The 17,168-nt window shown below is 34.9% G+C and overlaps 1 protein-coding gene across 5 annotated transcripts in view; it reads right to left on the bottom strand.

The window, feature by feature from the left end:
• LOC311432077 (ATP-binding cassette sub-family A member 13-like) overlaps positions 1-17,168 on the bottom strand; it is a 155,154-nt gene that overhangs the window by 125,499 nt on the left and 12,487 nt on the right. For 4 of the 5 annotated variants that reach the window (XM_084510132.1, XM_084510133.1, XM_084510134.1 and 1 more), the window contains 5 exons: positions 14,484-14,661; positions 12,593-12,732; positions 7,424-7,537; positions 5,665-5,755; positions 633-809 (listed from right to left, as the gene is read on the bottom strand). In XM_084510132.1, the coding sequence (XP_084366258.1) occupies positions 633-809; positions 5,665-5,755; positions 7,424-7,537; positions 12,593-12,732; positions 14,484-14,661 (700 nt within the window). Of the gene's footprint in view, positions 1-632; positions 810-5,664; positions 5,756-7,423; positions 7,538-12,592; positions 12,733-14,483; positions 14,662-17,168 lie in introns of those variants that run through there. The other variant, XM_084510136.1, reaches the window with a different exon arrangement.

Raw genomic sequence — 17,168 nt, 5'->3', positions numbered from 1 at the left:
CAAAGCTGCTTATGCGAGGAGAGAAAATGTGTAGCAAGAAAAACATTCCTGTCTTCTAAACCCTTCTGTACAATTAATTGATTCACAACAATAAGAATGCAATGCAAAGGATAGACAGTTTAATTCCAATGAGGAAAAGAAATAACCTCAGTTACCTAAGAACTAATTTACTCAGAATAAACAATTTTTCTAAGTTGTTGGTTTAAGAACGTATAATTTACTTTTATTTTTTACTTCTTTCCCTCCCTTTTGCAAAGCCAAGAATATTAAAATTAAAATTCAAAATGAGAAAAAACAGGTGATCTTGTCCTAAGTAATTGAGTTTCCCCAGTAGTGTATATTTTTATTCCATTTTAAGCTCTTATGACTCTGCTTTTCAACATTTCATGAGAAACAACAGACTCCGAGGATTCATTTGACATTTCCACAATTAAAATGTCCTTAGTCTTTACTGCATATATTATAGAAATCAGATGTTGGGGAATATCTCTAAGTTAGATGTGCTGTATTTTGCCTGTATTATGTATGTTTCAATACATACTTTGGAATTGTGCAAGTTTAACCTCTTATCAACAGACAACAACTAAAGTCTGATGTTTTCTGTAATTACACATTTTAAATAAGATACTTACTAGCCAAAAAGTTATTTTGCTGCATGAGTTCACGAGCTTTCTCCTCCAATTTATCAACAGACTCAAAAGGCTGGAAACGATCCAGTAACACACAGGAAGAAATATTTACTATGAGATGTGACAACAGATCAATCTGTTTACTTGCTGAGCTGTTAAGCATCTTGTCCATCATAATTTCTAAGAGGAGGAAACAAATTGGACTGCCTTAGTTTTAATGAATGAAGCAGAACAGAAAGGTATGTTCTCACTTGCACAACCTGTAGGAGAAAATATCCTTTGTGTTAAAAAAAAAAAGGGGGGGGGAGGGGGGGGAGAAAGGGTTAAAAATAAAACATATTGTGAATAATTGTGAACTTGTGAAAGTGTAGTTCATGTTTCAGCAGCTTTTACAAGTCTTTATCTACACTTCCCTTCAATTTCAAAACAACAAAAATATAACAAGTTCTAGAAAAAGGACTTTTAACATTTCTTCAGCTTTCTGTAACTACTCCCACAAATAAAAAAAAAAAAAAAAAAAAAAAAAAAAAGAGTTCCTGTACTACAGACAGTCTTTTTAATCTAGTAATGTATTGGCTAGCTCTTATCTTCTTGACACTACAAATATTTTAAGAAGTTCATCATATAGCGTATAAGCATCTTGATTCAAGCCCTACATTTAAAAAAAACATCAGAATAAAACTAGAACCTCACATTTGACTTTGATTGTATTTACAGATCCAGGGTGAATGTATACCTTAACCAATACCGTGTTTCACCAGCACTGAACCTTTGGAGGAATCCAGACCTCCATCCATTGTTAGAGAACTGTGCTATATCCGTAAGTTTGAGAGAATAATCATAGGGACAGCATGAGCTAGAAACAGTGTAAATTCATCTGGATTTAATGGAAACATCTGAATTTCTCAAGTAATAATACATTATAAAGCATCCAACACAAGCTTCCTTCTTAGACTCACTTGAACATATAGGCCTTAAAAAGGATGGGTGATGACCTCATTTGCTAACAGTGGTGACAGACAAACCCTGGATCATCAATGTTATTTAACAGCAGCACGGGAAATATTACAACAGGAAGGCAGATAAGTGGAAAAAGATGTATGAATTAGCCTGGGGAAGAGACACAATTACCAGTGAGAAAGTATAAAGATTAAAAGGAGTAGAAACTGAGAAACGGGTACTTTAGAATTCAGAAGACAAGCAAGCAATGACAGGGTGAATTCATGGGCTGAGAGAAAAAACAGCCTCAGACATACCATGTGTGTCTTATTTATTACAATGCTTCAGGAGTACAACAAAAAAATAAATAAATACGTTGCTACCTGTTTCATCACATTAAAGAGAACAGAATATTTCTAGCATTAACCCCAGGTAATAGGGTTAAGCTTTTATTTTTATATGTATGTGTCTATATTTATATATATATATATATGTAGCCTATATATAAACAAAAAAAAACATGAGACCTTTTCACCATCTGATCTTTATAAAACCTTAATTTGATATATTTAACTTAAAAGTAATAATAAATTCTCTCATGAATTATACTATTGAATATTTTAACATAAGAACTAGTGTGTCTAGTTTGTGACTTCTTTGGAGTACAGCACACTTAAAATGTTTCTGGAAATAAAATATTGTACTTCACAATCTGGACGAACTGTAGTCTAACATGTATATAAAAAGAGATACAATCCACAGGAAAGGTTTAGAATTAAGATGTTGTTTATCTTTCATATTTCTCATTTATAAATTTAGCAACTCAATAAAAATTTGGTGAAGCTGTTTTTATTCTTACCTTCGTAATTCGTTCTCCCACTTAGGTTGTTTAACCTACCATTAAGTAATTCAGAGGAACTATAGTTGTTTTCTATGAAACTGACAAATAGAAGTGCTATTTAAGGGAAAGGTTGCAAGAAGAAAAATAGCAATAAACCAGAAAAGAGTGAATTTAGATCAGAAATTAGGAAAAAATTCTATTTACCAGATGATTGCGGTGGTGGCATAGGTTTCAGTGATTATTTTAGAGCTATTTTTTTGCTTTTAGCTTTCTGTGTATGCATAAAACTATTTCATGACACTGAGGGCAGAAGAGGAAAAAAACAGGCAGGAAAGCTGCCTGGATTTTTTTTTGTTGTTGTTGTTATCTTAGCCACTACATCCTAGGTCACACACAGCCCATAAGGGAGATTCCTTTGTAGTGAAAAACACTGCACATCTAGAAGTCACTGTAGAAGGACAATTGGGAGACTCAGGGAATAAGGATGCAAAAAGAAGGCCCTGCCACTCAACCATCTCCCTTTGTGCCTCTTGAGAGGTCCATAAAACTGCTCCCAGCAAGAAGCTCAGGCTCTAGCAGGACAGGTTTTATATAAAATTGGTTACACCAAAGAGATTATTGAAAATTGCTGGGTTGGAAGGCAAGCATAGAGGAACAGAGTTACCTTACCCACACAAGACTAGTTTAGAAAGTGAAGATGCATTTAAAAAGAAAAATACAATATTTTCTGTCCCCAATTCAATATTTACTTTGTACATGGTTACTGACACAATAACCTGCTTTAGAAACTGGTAACTTTGTGAGTTTCCCTAGTAAAATCATGTAATAGAACAGATAGAATATCAATCCACTCATTGTCCTATGAAGCTTTCCAACAAAAGTTGCAGGGTGAAGAAAATGTAGCATCATAGTGAAATAAAAAAGACACAAACACCTTGGATTTGAGCATAATTAGATGACACCTTAATGTGAGCATGGATGTAAAGCCAAGGCAACATTTGTTTTCATTGGAAGACAAAATACATAATCACACAGATAAGGTGATTTTAGAAAACTAGATCTTTGGATGGAAATAAACATATCATGAGTGATAAAACTAATAACATATGTGGATACATTTAAGAGTTTAACTGGATCCAAGTGAGATAATCACAGAACTAGAAAAATAGAGGCAGTATAAGACTAACAAAAGTTTTTTTTAAAAAAAAAGTCATAAAAACAGAGGTTTACGATAACAGCTGTATATGATTATAGACTAAAAATGGAGAAAAAAAAAAAAAAAAAAAAGCATATACAAAAAAAAATGTAAAAATAAGACATCACAGTCATTTTTCAAAAAGCCAAATGGTAAAGTGAATCTATAAGAAGAAATGTAATCAAAGTATAAATGCAGAAGAATGCTATGGCACTCTGGACCAAGATCAGTTTAACAAAGGCATAAATGCTATCATCATCTATAGCCTGTATTGATTTTTCACTTTTTATATGATAATTTTATCAATTGTATTACATTAAAGAAATTCTAGTTTCATAAACTATTCTACTTAAATGATTTCCTACATTCACGATCCAAGATTATTAACCATTTATTACAGTCAAATGTTCCTAACTGCTAAAAAACAATGTTTTGAGAAACACATGCATGGATTTCTGTGATTAAGTTCTCTGCAATAGCGAAGATGTACCAGATGTCTCAAAAGATCTTGGTTTCTTCTTAATGAAATGGTTTGCCCACAACCTGTTACATAGCTCCCTGTGCTAGGTCTGTATAAACAAAATACATCTATTGATCAACTAATGCACTGAGACAGTTATATTTTCAGCAGGTCTTGTAGGTTAAGAGACTTGTTCTGTTTCCCCGCCCTATATCTTTCTGATTACATGATTCTGTTTTTATTTTAATTGTATTTGGGTCCTGTTTCACAATGATGGGTGAACTGTGCTTGACCCATACTAGCCAAATGTTCAGGGGTTAAGGTAATATTCCTGAGAGATGGTAGATATAAGTTTGAGTCGCTCATCCTAAGAAGGATACTGTAGCCAGAGCTCTTAATTTCTGGATTAAATTCGGGACACTGCTTGCCATGGTTTTTGTTTGTTTGTTTGTTTGTTTTTAAAGTGAAAGTGCATGCAGCTAATACTAGCCTCCAAAAACAAAGCCTTCAAACCAAGGCCATCAGTTTCAATTAAATCTTGTAACCTGTGCATACAAAATAAAAGCCAAGAACTTCAGTTCACACCAACCATGATGACATCAGCTCCGTGCAGTAGTACAATTAAAGACTGAGTACCCAATTTCAGCATTTATAAGCTCTCAGGAGCTTAAATGGCTTTTGTTGATTTCCTGCTTAGAAACAGGTACCAAAATCCCATAAAAATTGCACTTCAGGTACATAATATTTTCTTAGTTTTGTTTTTCAGATTCAGACTTAATTCTTTAACTGTAGAGCAGAATTAGCAATCCATATTGCTGTAAAGCCTTAAATTTAAGTAACTTGGAAGTCTGGGTGCCAGAAGCTCAGCTCCAGAGCTGAAATGGTAGAGCCAAGTGTGGTGGTGACCATGGGGACACTGCTGGTCAGCCTCATAGTGCCCTGACTATGGACGTGCTAATCTGCGCCCATATCTCCACCCACAGGGTGACATCTTGGCATGGCCACCATCCCCATGGTCCTGCTTGGACATCCCAGGGCTGAGTTTGACCCTAGTTATTCTCTGCTGACCTAAGCCTGCCCTTGTAGCCCTCTTGTAGAAACCATATCTCATTCTTTGCTGGGGCTCTGGGAGATGACAGGGAACTATCTCTCACTAAAATAAGAGATAAAGACAGATTTTGCTTGTATTGATTAAACATACAATGTACCCAATCTGATTTTCCATTTATTTCTATTTAAAGCATATAGATTTCCCTCAAAATTACTAAAAAATTTACTGCTACATAAGAGAACTGTAGCTACCAGGATTACTTCTTCCCTCCCTCCCTTTAAATATAGCTCTTGTGTTTTTAAGTCTGCCATGACAGTTTGTTACTTCTAATTCATTACCAGATTTTTCCAGTGTTTCAATATTAACCATTGAAAATTATCCACTCACACACAAAGACATTTAGAAATACAGGAGACTAACTCAATAATAGAAGATAAAATCTGGTATTTTTGTTTCATCTAATTAGGTAAAATATTGAAAACTAACAGCATAGTTCTAATTTTAAGTTAAAATTTAATAAAGGTAATCAGTACATGCACTTTCACGTACCATATACTTGCATTTTTTGAAAGAGTTTTTCCATGTCAATATCCAGGTTACTTTCTACAAAGTGCTTTACAAAATTGTTTTGAAGTGCTTCCTAAAATAAAAAGTTTTAGATGTTACATCATGTTTGTCTTTGCTAAAGAAATACAAAATATATGTATGCATCCATGTTCAACCCCCTTATAAAGATTTCCTGCATAACACTGGAGAAATTGCTCATCTTCTCCATGTCTTCAGTCATCCACCTTTCATAGGTTAACTCCACATATTTAAAATAAACAATAGCACATATACTCCCCATTGCATAATTCACTGTCCTCCTTTACTCCAAATATTTTAACTGTGAGTCCATTCTAATACTCTTGCAACTCTCCTGGGACAGAAACTCATTTTCTTTTCCTGCAAGACTTTTGGGGCATTGAACTATTAGCACTAGCAGTAGCAAAATAAACATCTTTAAAAACTAGCAGTTGGGAATTCATTTTATATTGTTTTCGATTCGTTATCTCATTTGTCATGTTCTAAGGGGAAAAAATGTATTAGCACTACAAGAGCATCCTGGCATCTGCAAGTCTCGTGCATGTATACTAGTAACATTCCCTACTTGAACTTAGAGTGACCGTTAACTGTTCAACCAGCCATGACAGGATTCTGCTTATAGAATCACAGAAGATCCTGAGTTGGAAGGGATCCACAAGAATCATCGAGTCCAACTCCTGGCTCCACACAGGACCACATCAAAATCATAACATGGGTCTGAGAGAGTTGTCCAAACACTTCCTGAACTCCAGCAGGCTTGGTGCTGTGACCACTACTCTGGGGAGCCTGTCCCAGTGCCTGACCACCCTCCGGGTGCAGAACCTTTCCCTAACACCCTGACCTTCCCCTGTCTCAGCTCCATGCCGTTCCCTCGGGTCCTGTCGCTGTCCCCAGAGAGCAGAGCTCAGCACCTGCCCCTCCACTGAGGGAGCTGCAGGCCACCATGATGCCTCTTCTCAGTCTGCTCTGCTCTGGGCTAAACAAACCACGTTACCTCAGTCCTTCCCTCCATGTTTTACCCTCTAGATCGTTCACCATCTTTGCCGACCTTGTATGAACACTTTCTAGTAACATTATGTCCTTTTTATACTGTTGTGCCCAAAACTGCATGTAGTACTTGAGTTGAGGCCGCAGCAGCGCAGAACAGAGCCAAGGCATGGCCAGCCCTCCTGGCTGTCAGAGCAGCCCAATCATAACAGCCTTTCATGTATTTCACAAGGAAAACATGTCATTTTATTGGTATATTAAAAAGGAAAAAAAAAAAAAAAAAAGTAGAATGGGGAAATGGGGAAAAGCCTAGTTACAAGTTAACCTTTGTTTTTTTGTTATTATTATTTATTTATTTTAAACAGTCACTATTTCCCACATCAGTTTTTTATCAGTTACATACAGTGTTGGAAAAAGCAAATGATAAACACACAAGTTCCAGAAGGTATTATTTCCTCCAATCTTACATTTGTTTTAGAGAAGTGCATAAAGCTTTTACTTGTTTTATTTCCCCTATTTGCCTGGTAGTACTGTATACTGATTTAACATTCCTTTTAAGTATTTTCAGCTCAGAATTTGGTCAGTATCGTACTGTAGGCTCATAAGCTAAAGCTAATCTCTCTTTTTTCAACTCTTTTTAAACCCGCAGCTAGACAGATAGGCAGCTTTACACATATAGAAATTCTGAATAGATCAGTTAATTGGAAAATAGGAATCCATCCCACAGTTCACCAACCTGCAGCCGTGAGACCATGAGGACATTTCCACGATTTTTAAAAATTTCAGACATCCTAAGCCATGTCTGAGAATAAGTCTTCAAGTGTTCCACAAAACCAAAAGAGGAGTTAGCCTAGAAAAATGAAGATGTGGAGACAAATGAAAACAAAAAAAAAACAAAAAACAAACAAACAAAAAAAAAAAACTGTGCATAGCGAACTATAAGAAACAGGAAGAACTTCAGATCTTCTACAACTCTTTTCCATTTCATTTGATTGTAAATTGTAAGGGTGTCCATGTTTTCTTTTTCAGTTTAAAAATGAGAAGCATTTGTTGCAGTCTCTGAATACCAAACAAATCACACATTACAGGATGCCTTTTGTTTATGTTTCTTATCCGAAGGATCATAAAGACCTATCTATTTTATAATGTCTCTTTCATGCAGAATATCATAGACATGCTTCAGAATGCAAGAAAAATACAGTTAGGACATACTTAAAAGAAAGACTCTACAGACCACGTGGATCTTTTGTTCTAACATAAACATATTACATGAACATAAAAAAAAAAAAAAAAAAAAAAAAAAAAAAGTTGGAAACAGTCTGGAAAATAAAGACAACTGACCAAACATACTCTATTTCAAAATAGTGTTAGAGAGGAAGACCTGAGTAGAGCAAAATATTCTGTGGCCCAGTCAAGCAGAAGCTGTAATTTTTTTCTTAGCCACCAGCAAATAAACATCAATTTTTTCCAGACTGTTTTAACAGATCATAAATGTACTCAATATTAGAAAGTATTGCAGTATGTTTTTATTTCAATTGGTATTATCAGTCACACAAGTGCATTTAAGAACTAGATCTCTCCATTACAATCTAGCTTTATTATTATGGTAGAGATCATGACATTTCCCAGCAAAGATTTTCTCCAATGAATTGTAAACTGCAATTTGGGACCACACTTTTTGCAATAATTCCTATTAGAAGTACACATTTTTTTGCTATAGTATTTTAAGTGTCTTTTGCAAAATCCCGCTCCTAGCTCTCATCTCTCCTTCTCTCCCAGAGATGAATACTTAAGTATCAGAAAATACAGAAAAACACTTTGTGTTATTTCTATCTTCCCATTTGTAGCACAGAAGCCCCCAAAGACAGCCTTGCAGGCAGTCTCATTCTTTTTAAGGAATCTATGCATTTAACTTATATGAGATTGCATATTTCACTTTCTGAGGGAGACTGATCCTAAATGTTAAACTAAAGTTTGGCATCAAATCAGCTAAACAAGTTTCTCTCTTAACAAGCAACACAGAAACCTCATGGACTGAAAACCCAGACCTGAACATCAGGATCATGTAACCCACTGTCCAGGCTCGATGGTGACAAGCTAAGGGAAACCAGAAAGGCTGCAAGGGTAGCAAAGAGCCAAAATGGAAGATTTCCTTTTCCCCAGCATAGAGCAGGAGCATAAGGTCACACAGCAACATGAGGAGATTGAATTTTAATCCATTATAAGTTGTTAGATCAAGCATCTCGCCAGGGAGCTCAGAAGAGCTCAGATCTTGGTGTTTCTTGACTTGATTCTGAACAGCACAAAGGATTTTTTTTTTTCCTGAAGTCACTTCAAAGATCTGCAGCAGCTATAATGTGATTGTATTCAACTTCCTTATACAAACAATACAATCCAAAAAAATCCACTGCAGCAGCATAGATTTTTGAAAAAGAAGAATTTCATATGATACAGAAGCTTATTTGAAATAAAAGCAGCAGTTGAAGGGGTCGGGTTTTTTGCAAGGGATAAAGAGACTGATTAATGGCAAAATAGTGGAAAACTGAACAAATACATACATATCAAAATACATATCAAAACAGTATTTTGTTTATCAAAACAGTATCTTTCTCAATATTCACTGAGAAAGACCATTTACATGCCTATGTATGCATGCATATGGACTACACAGCAGAAAGGTATTAGAAAACATCCGTTTAAAAGATGAAGTTACATCCAAATGAGAAAAAGAACAATAAACTAAAGTTTTGGAAGTTTAACTTTGGAAGTTTAACTTCCTCATTCAACATGGTAGGCCTCTGGAATGTTACCATGTCAAATCTTTCTACATGGAGTACACTTTAGAAAATCTGTCTTGAATTGAAGCAGCAGTAAAAAAAAAAATAATAACAATTACATATTATAATAACAATTACATATAATAATAACAATAATAACAATTACAAAAAAAAATACACCTTGGAAAAAAAAAAAAAAAGTCAAGTAAATTAACAAAATGAACAATAAGTAGTTTCCAGGACCAGATAACATCCAGCCAAGAATTCTAAAAGAGTTCAAGGATGAAACAGTTGAAGTACTTACTGTAGCATAACTTTCTGATTAAAATTGCCCTTGATATCAGGGAACTGAAGAATAACAAATTCAATGCTATTCTTAAAAAGGATGCTAGGGGAGCTAGAGGACTACACAGACTAATGATTTTGAAATCTCTAGTAAACAAATTTTAAATTTGTTATAATAAATAAATAGAAATTGCAATAAAGGATAGCAGTATAAATAGAGAATAGAAGTCAACATAGCTGGGAGTTATAAAACACTTGATTTTTTAAAGAGAAGTTGTACCTCAGCTCTCTGGAGAAGTTAAAGAATAAGTAGATAAGGAAGAGGTAGATGATGTAGAACACCTCAGCACAGTGTGGATGCAGAGTTTACATGAGCTCAAAAATAAAGTAGACAAATTATAGCAGTAAAGTCTTGGAGGAAATTCTGACCTACAAGTCTTTGGAAGCTGGGAAAGTATTTAGAGGCAGTATAAATTTGCTCATGTGCTCATCAGCAATTCCCTGTACAGCCTTTACTGGCTACCGTAGGAGTCAGGACTTGAGGCAGGATGAACACAATCTAACTTGGTAAAGTGACTCCTACAAGTTTATGTTTTAATGAATAGTTGGAGTTTGATATTTAATAAAATTTCCCTTCAAGTTCTCTTCCTCCTGGTCAATGAAGGTCCATTAAAATAAATATTCTATGTAACATTTAGGCTGGATATTACCTTTGATTAAAATTAGCCTTGAATATCAACTATGGCCCTTTCGGGACTGAATACATTTAAGTGCCTTCCTGATGCAAGCATAAATAAAAATGTTCTTTTGAGCTTATTTAACTGCCTTTATAATGACGTATTTTAACAGACTGACAAGTCAAGTGTGCTTATGCAAATCCAGAAAGTAAGCTAGAATTTTATTTCTGAATTGTCTTATTACTTTTGTGTACATATTCCAACTGTTCCAGTTACAAAGAACTGGATCACAAGATCAGCTCATCACTGGATAAAAGTTCAACTGGGAAAATGGGGATCAAAGACATCACACATTGTATTCAGATTCCTGGATGCCAGTTGCCACTGATCATGGTTGCACTAAGTCAGCACTGCAGCATGCATCTATGATGGCCACAGTTATTCTATGCATCCAAACTGTTGACTTCTCAGAAGGTAAAGCCACCAACCTCACAATTTATCAAAGAATGGTTAGTTGCATAGTCTTGAAACAAAACAATTTATGTGAATAACTTACAGAATATGTCTTACTATACAATTGTCAACATTCCTTTCAGTTTTAATCCTCTGCTTTTTTTCTTCTAGTAGACAGCGTGGTCACATTGTCTAAAGTAAATTAGAACTTCTATTCCAACTTCAGTAGGATTGTGTAAGGGCTAAAGGGTCAGCTTTCAGTAGCTGTTTTTAAGATACCTGGGCCATTATCTTGCATTAGAAATTTGTTTATGTTGGAGAAATAACTGATAGGCTTGTGTAATATAACAAAAATAAAAATTGTTGAAGAAACTTTCCTAGTAGTTTTGTATTTATATTATAAACAGGCACACGTCTGTAATTGTTTATTAGATGTAAATAATAGGGTGTAAAAAAAAAAAAAAAAAGGAGATAATACAGATTCCTGAAAAGGCCTGAAAAAGCTGATGGAAATTTGGGGATCCTGTGAATATTAATGGACATTGAGGTAGAAGCAGAAGCCAGAATTTTTGTATAGTTAAAATATATATGTATATATAAAAATAAAGTTAATTTCATTATGAACTCTACTGATACGTTTAAGAAATCTTACTTTGATTTTTTTTTTTGTCATTTATCACAACTCATTCTTTATAGAATCTCCATCTATAAAAAGCAAGAACAGCTTCATTTTTAGATGACTAAAATTTTTAAGTCTATTATACTCACCTCCAGAGAGGTGACCATCACACTGTACTGCATTTACACAGGAAATAGTTACCATCACATTTAAGATTACTACAGTCTTTCTGTGTACCATTTACAGAGAAGCAATGCTGTTTTCTAGATTTTAAGCAAAATTGTCATTCCTGCAATAAATAATATTCTGAGGTAAAAATAATATATTTGCAAGATAAATGCAAAATTAGCATAGAACTCTAAGCCATACTTTAGCTGTACTTAAATTTATGATCTCTTCTTTTACATAAGTGCTTCAAAGCTAGTCATGAATAAAGACATCTTTATAGATAATTATGCTCAAACCAGAGTACCTACCATACCAGACAGTAAAATTGTTGACTAATATCAAGTCATCGATATTAACATATATATGGTAGCTCAGCCAACAGTATTCATACTACTAGTGTTAAAACATGATCAGAAAGGAAACCAAGATGCACTGTAGCTTGTTTTTTAATGCAGCTTAGTAACTCCCTCCAAACAGGCTTTCCTTCCCAGGGCATCCCTTCATCAAAGTTCCCTTTGCTGCCCTATAGAGTTCTTATCCTAAAAAAAAACTTTTTCAGGGCAAAAACTTACTTGTAATAGGTATATTCTGCACATTGATACAACATGTTGTAATTCTGAACATTGATACAATGCTACACTTCTGCTAATGTGTTCTTTTTAATCTTTCCATACAAGGTTTAAGTGACTTTGAACAAAATTACTCTTTTCACTCCAAGGTGAAACCACTATAACAAACAAATTAAAAGTTAAGAGAAATATCATGCTTGAAGTAGAAAGGTGAGAACTTGAGGGATAGGATAGATCCATTTTTTCTCAAAGGCAATTATCCAGTTGCTTTTACCTACCCTGAAAGAAAAGGGGCTTTAAAATGAAGTACAAAGACAAAAATCAATAAACAGAAATAGCGTTTCTTTTGATACTCACCTTCTCTATCACCAGGTCAATCATGTTGATATTTGAGTTGTACAGTATCTTTCCATGTAATAAAGGTTTCAGGAAAGTCCATACCAAAGCCCCATTAGAAGACTGTAAAATCTCCTGATAAAGCTTCAAGCAAAATGGAGCTGCAAAAATAAAGACAGACTCACAATTAAGAAAATCAATACAGTTGGCTTTTGTTTATTTATTTAATCCATTTTGAGTCTTAATTTAGGATCTTCCACAGCAGCATGCCAGATATTATCAACTATCACTAAGCAATCACTACAGGTCCCTGAAAAGAAATTGTTTAACCACAGTCTAAGATATCATTGAGGTTGCAGAACTCTAAACATTAGACAAGCAAAAAACAATCAAAAGAGGTTGTCACATTCCTGAAAAGCAACCTGTGAACTCCATTTGTCCTAAGTGCTGCATTAGTGCATTACAGAGTGGAAGGACAAAAAACCTCTGCACAGAAAATGATTTCTGAGGAAAAGTCACCTTAAGAAACCAGACTCACCCTAGACTCTCAGTTTTTTTATACCTTTCTATTCCTACTTTAGAAAGAAGGATAACCCTTCATAAATACAGACTTCATTTGCATATTTTCATTAAAACAATAAAATTAAATTAAATTAAAAATAAAAAAAAAGAAAGAAAGAAAGAAAGAAAGAAAAATGGCATTAGACTATGCCACCTAACTTCCTGATTTGAAAAATATAAACATCATTTCTTAACTAAAAAATATTTTCCTACACCAGATTGGGTTATTAGTGTATTAGGGTGGCAGTATATCCTTCAGAACATATACCAATGAAGAGACCCCAAGATATCCCACTGCACTTGCATAGCACTCAAGTACAGGAAATGAGTTCTCTGTGGGAAACATTTGGATTTAGATGCCCAGCTCATGTGCATTACTTTTAAACAATAAATAAATTATGAGTGGATTTAGAAATATGTCATTTCATGTCATAAACAATTCCTTAAGGAAGACAAGTATTATTGCATTTAATGGAAAACTAAGCCAATAACATTAGAATCCCACCAAAGATAAAAGAAATAATCATCAGAAATGTATCATTTAGAATGACCAGTTTTTTGCCTAGACTTATACTTTCTTCAAGGAAACATTCATTACTAAGCACAACCATTGCTAAATGACAGGAAAGAATTAAGAGGCTCCAAACTGGCCAGTCAAAAACTGCGATATACTAAAAGACACAGAAGACTTGCTAATCTGAGTTTGCTGTGTTTTTGCCCACATGCAAGTGAACAAGGCTAAGACAGAGCTCTGGCTCCTTACTCAAAGCACCTGCTGGTACAGCCAAGACTGCAGAAATAGCACAGGGACACTGAAGCACCAACAAAGTTATTAGAAATTTTAGCATTTACCAGGCTGAGTCAAAAGTATATTGAAGAAAGAGAGCAGAGGTGAAATTATATGAGAGAAGAGACTTTTGGGGCACTTTGTAAAGAATGTACATTTCAACTATTAGAAAACTCGTTATCCAGAGGGTTTCCTTATTTTACTGCACAGTACCACCATTGTGTTCACAGAAGGAAAGCAAGCAGCAATAGATTTTCAGTCTCATATCTCAAAGATGTATTTTTAATATGGTGTTTAAAAAAATAATAATAATAAAATCTAATAAATATATCCCTAAGACAGGAATATTTTTATTCATTATTTGAAAGGATAGGAAACAACCTGAACTACTTGTGTCTCATCACTATTTTCTCTCAGCCATAAAATTTGTATTGATCACTCCTTGTGTTCAGGTTTACAGTATTAGTTGAGATGTCAGATGGTATATAAACATTTCCCTTTAATAGGGAGAAACTTCTGCAAACTGTGAGAGTATATAAGCAACTTATCAATAGATTTTCTCACTCGAGTCTTCGGGAATGCCATATTTTGCCATATTGTCTTCCAAGAGTCCCGTGATTCTGGGCATGTCAATGAAGAGGTTTGCATTGCTGAAAAATGAAGATTCTTCTCTACAGATTGCCTTGATTACAGACTCCAGGGATCCAGCAGCTGAACTTCTGAACTGCCCACCTTGCAAGAACTAGAACAAACAGAAATACAGATGAACCAGAGTTGTTCTTAGTAGCTTCAGGGAGTAGCCCTGGTGTTCTCTCAATATGGCATCCAAGGAGATCAACAGAATTAAATTGTTGAAACTGCCAACAAGAATGAGGGCCTGCTGTGCTCTTTCCTGTTCTGATCATCTTTGTTGCCTGGGGGTGGTGGGGGAGGTATTGCAGTTACCAGGGTACTGAATGAAAGACAGTAGTATAGCCTATTACATTAACATTTAAAAATACTGTGTACTGGGTAGGCACAAAAGGAATGGAATATCAGGACAACTGTACTAGAGATTCCCTGTTTCACAGTTTCTGCTCTTCTGGTAGATGAGTCCTGTCTCACAAAGCAGAAACCATAAATATTTACATATGAATGCTTGCAATGAAAACAGTTGCTAAAAAAAAATAAAAATAAAAAAAAGAAGAAAGAAAAAAGTGCATATGCCATGAAAACCCAGTTTTCAAGTACATCTTTTAACTTGTTGAATGTACTTCTAGTTTTTGCATATCTCAAGTCACGCCAGCATTTACAACTGCGATTTGCTCATGACTAGCATGCATCTAACGAGGAGAGCAATCTGACTACTTTTATGGCTTAAGAACTATCATTAATCATATTCCTAGAATGTGCAACTTCATTTTTCAAATTACGTGTTCAGTTGTAACTGGTAATTCATGGAAGGCTTTATAGGTGCATGGCTGTAGGAGGATACAACTGCAAGGCAACCTGCTGCAAAAGTATAGCTGAAGAATATATTGGCCGACCTGATATTCATTACTGTTGCAGATGCATGTCAAGAAAACATAAGTGGACTATCAGATATCATTTTAAGACTGCACAACTGGCAAATAGGAAAAAGATTCTAATAAATTAACAAAATATACTTAACACTTAAATGAACATTTGATTCACTGAAAAAAGTTGTGGGTTTTTTGTTAATCCATTTTTTGTTGTTGTTTTTGTTGTTGTTATTTGAGTCATTTTTCAAAACAGTACAGCAGTTTGCATGAGCATGTCGTGGTTTAACCCGGCCGGCAGCTAAACACCACGCAGCCATTCGCTCGCCCTCCCCCCTCCCTCTCTGGGATGGGGGAGAGAAATGGAAAGTGAAGCCCGTGAGTTGAGATAAAGACAGTTTAATAAGACAGGAAAATAATAATAACAACAACAACAACAACAACAACAATAATAATAATAATAATAATACAATGATGATAATAGTACTACTAATAATAATATGTACAAACAAGTGATGCACAATGCAATTGCTCACCACCCGCTGACCGCTGCCCAGCCTAACCCCGATCAGCCCAGCCCCCTCCCCCAGCTAGCAACCCCTATATATTGTTCAGCATGACGTCAGATGGTATGGAATACCCCTTTGGCTAGTTTGGGTCACCTGTCCTGGGTCTGTCCCCTCCCAGCTCTTACTGCACCCACAGCCTGCCTGTTGGCGAGACAGAGCAAGAAGCTGAGATGTCCTTGGCTTGGTATAAGCACTGCTCTGCAACAATTAAAACATCGGGGTGTTATCAGCACTCTTCTCATCCTAAGCCAAAATATAGCATTCTACCAGCTACTAGGAAGAAAATTAACTCTGTTCTAACTGAAACCAGGACAAGCAATAAATCAGTTTAGAAATTATGCTATTAGAAACTTTTTATTACTAGCAAGTATTATTCAAAACTCAGTGTTGGTTGCCACTAGAACTTGACTGGCATACACTTTCTGCATACAGCATAGTAAACAAGTGGTATCTAGATTTCATACTGTCATCATCTAGCTCTTGAATTTATGTGATGGTATAGGCTTCACTAGAGCAATCACCTTGATGCACAATGTTGAATAAGAGTGGTTTTGAATCCTTATTTGTGACTATTTGTACCAGAAGGGTAAATGTGGCTTATTGCAGTCAAAGAGCACAAACTTACTAATTAATTCTGGTTCCAATCAAAATAACTTGAAATTCAGATAATGAATATTTATGCAATGAACTGCCACCAACAGACTGAATCTACTTACTGTCTTTCAACTAAATATCCACTGACTCCATAACATATGTTTCCTAAAAGTTTACTTTGATAAAGTAAGAGAACTATATAGGATGCATGTTCATAAAAAAATATATATATCTTTGATCCACATTTTCTAGCTTAAACTAAATAAAGTAGGTGAAATGAAGGCTTTTAGATCCAGACAAGTAGCCTCCCACAAACAAAATAAGCCATTTGCCAACAGACTCATGGAAAACAAAGATTGGCAGATTAAAAGGCTATTCTGGAACTGGATTGTCAAATGGGTGCAAAAAAATCATAGCATAGGGACTTCTGACCTAATTGGACAGTGGAAAGAATATTACTAGAAAGAAAAATAAAAAAAATAAATAAAAAAAAGGATAAATAAAAATAAATTGTCTGGAGTAGAAATATCAACTATTCAATAAAGTAAACCCAAAAGTCAAGCCAAATTACATACTGCAAAGTGAAT

Source organism: Aythya ferina (assembly GCF_964211825.1).
Source record: "Aythya ferina genome assembly, chromosome: 2".
In the NCBI taxonomy this organism is placed as follows: Eukaryota; Metazoa; Chordata; class Aves; order Anseriformes; family Anatidae; genus Aythya; species Aythya ferina.
Note: the sequence above shows the minus strand (reverse complement) of the source record. Positions and strands in the feature narration are given on the sequence as shown.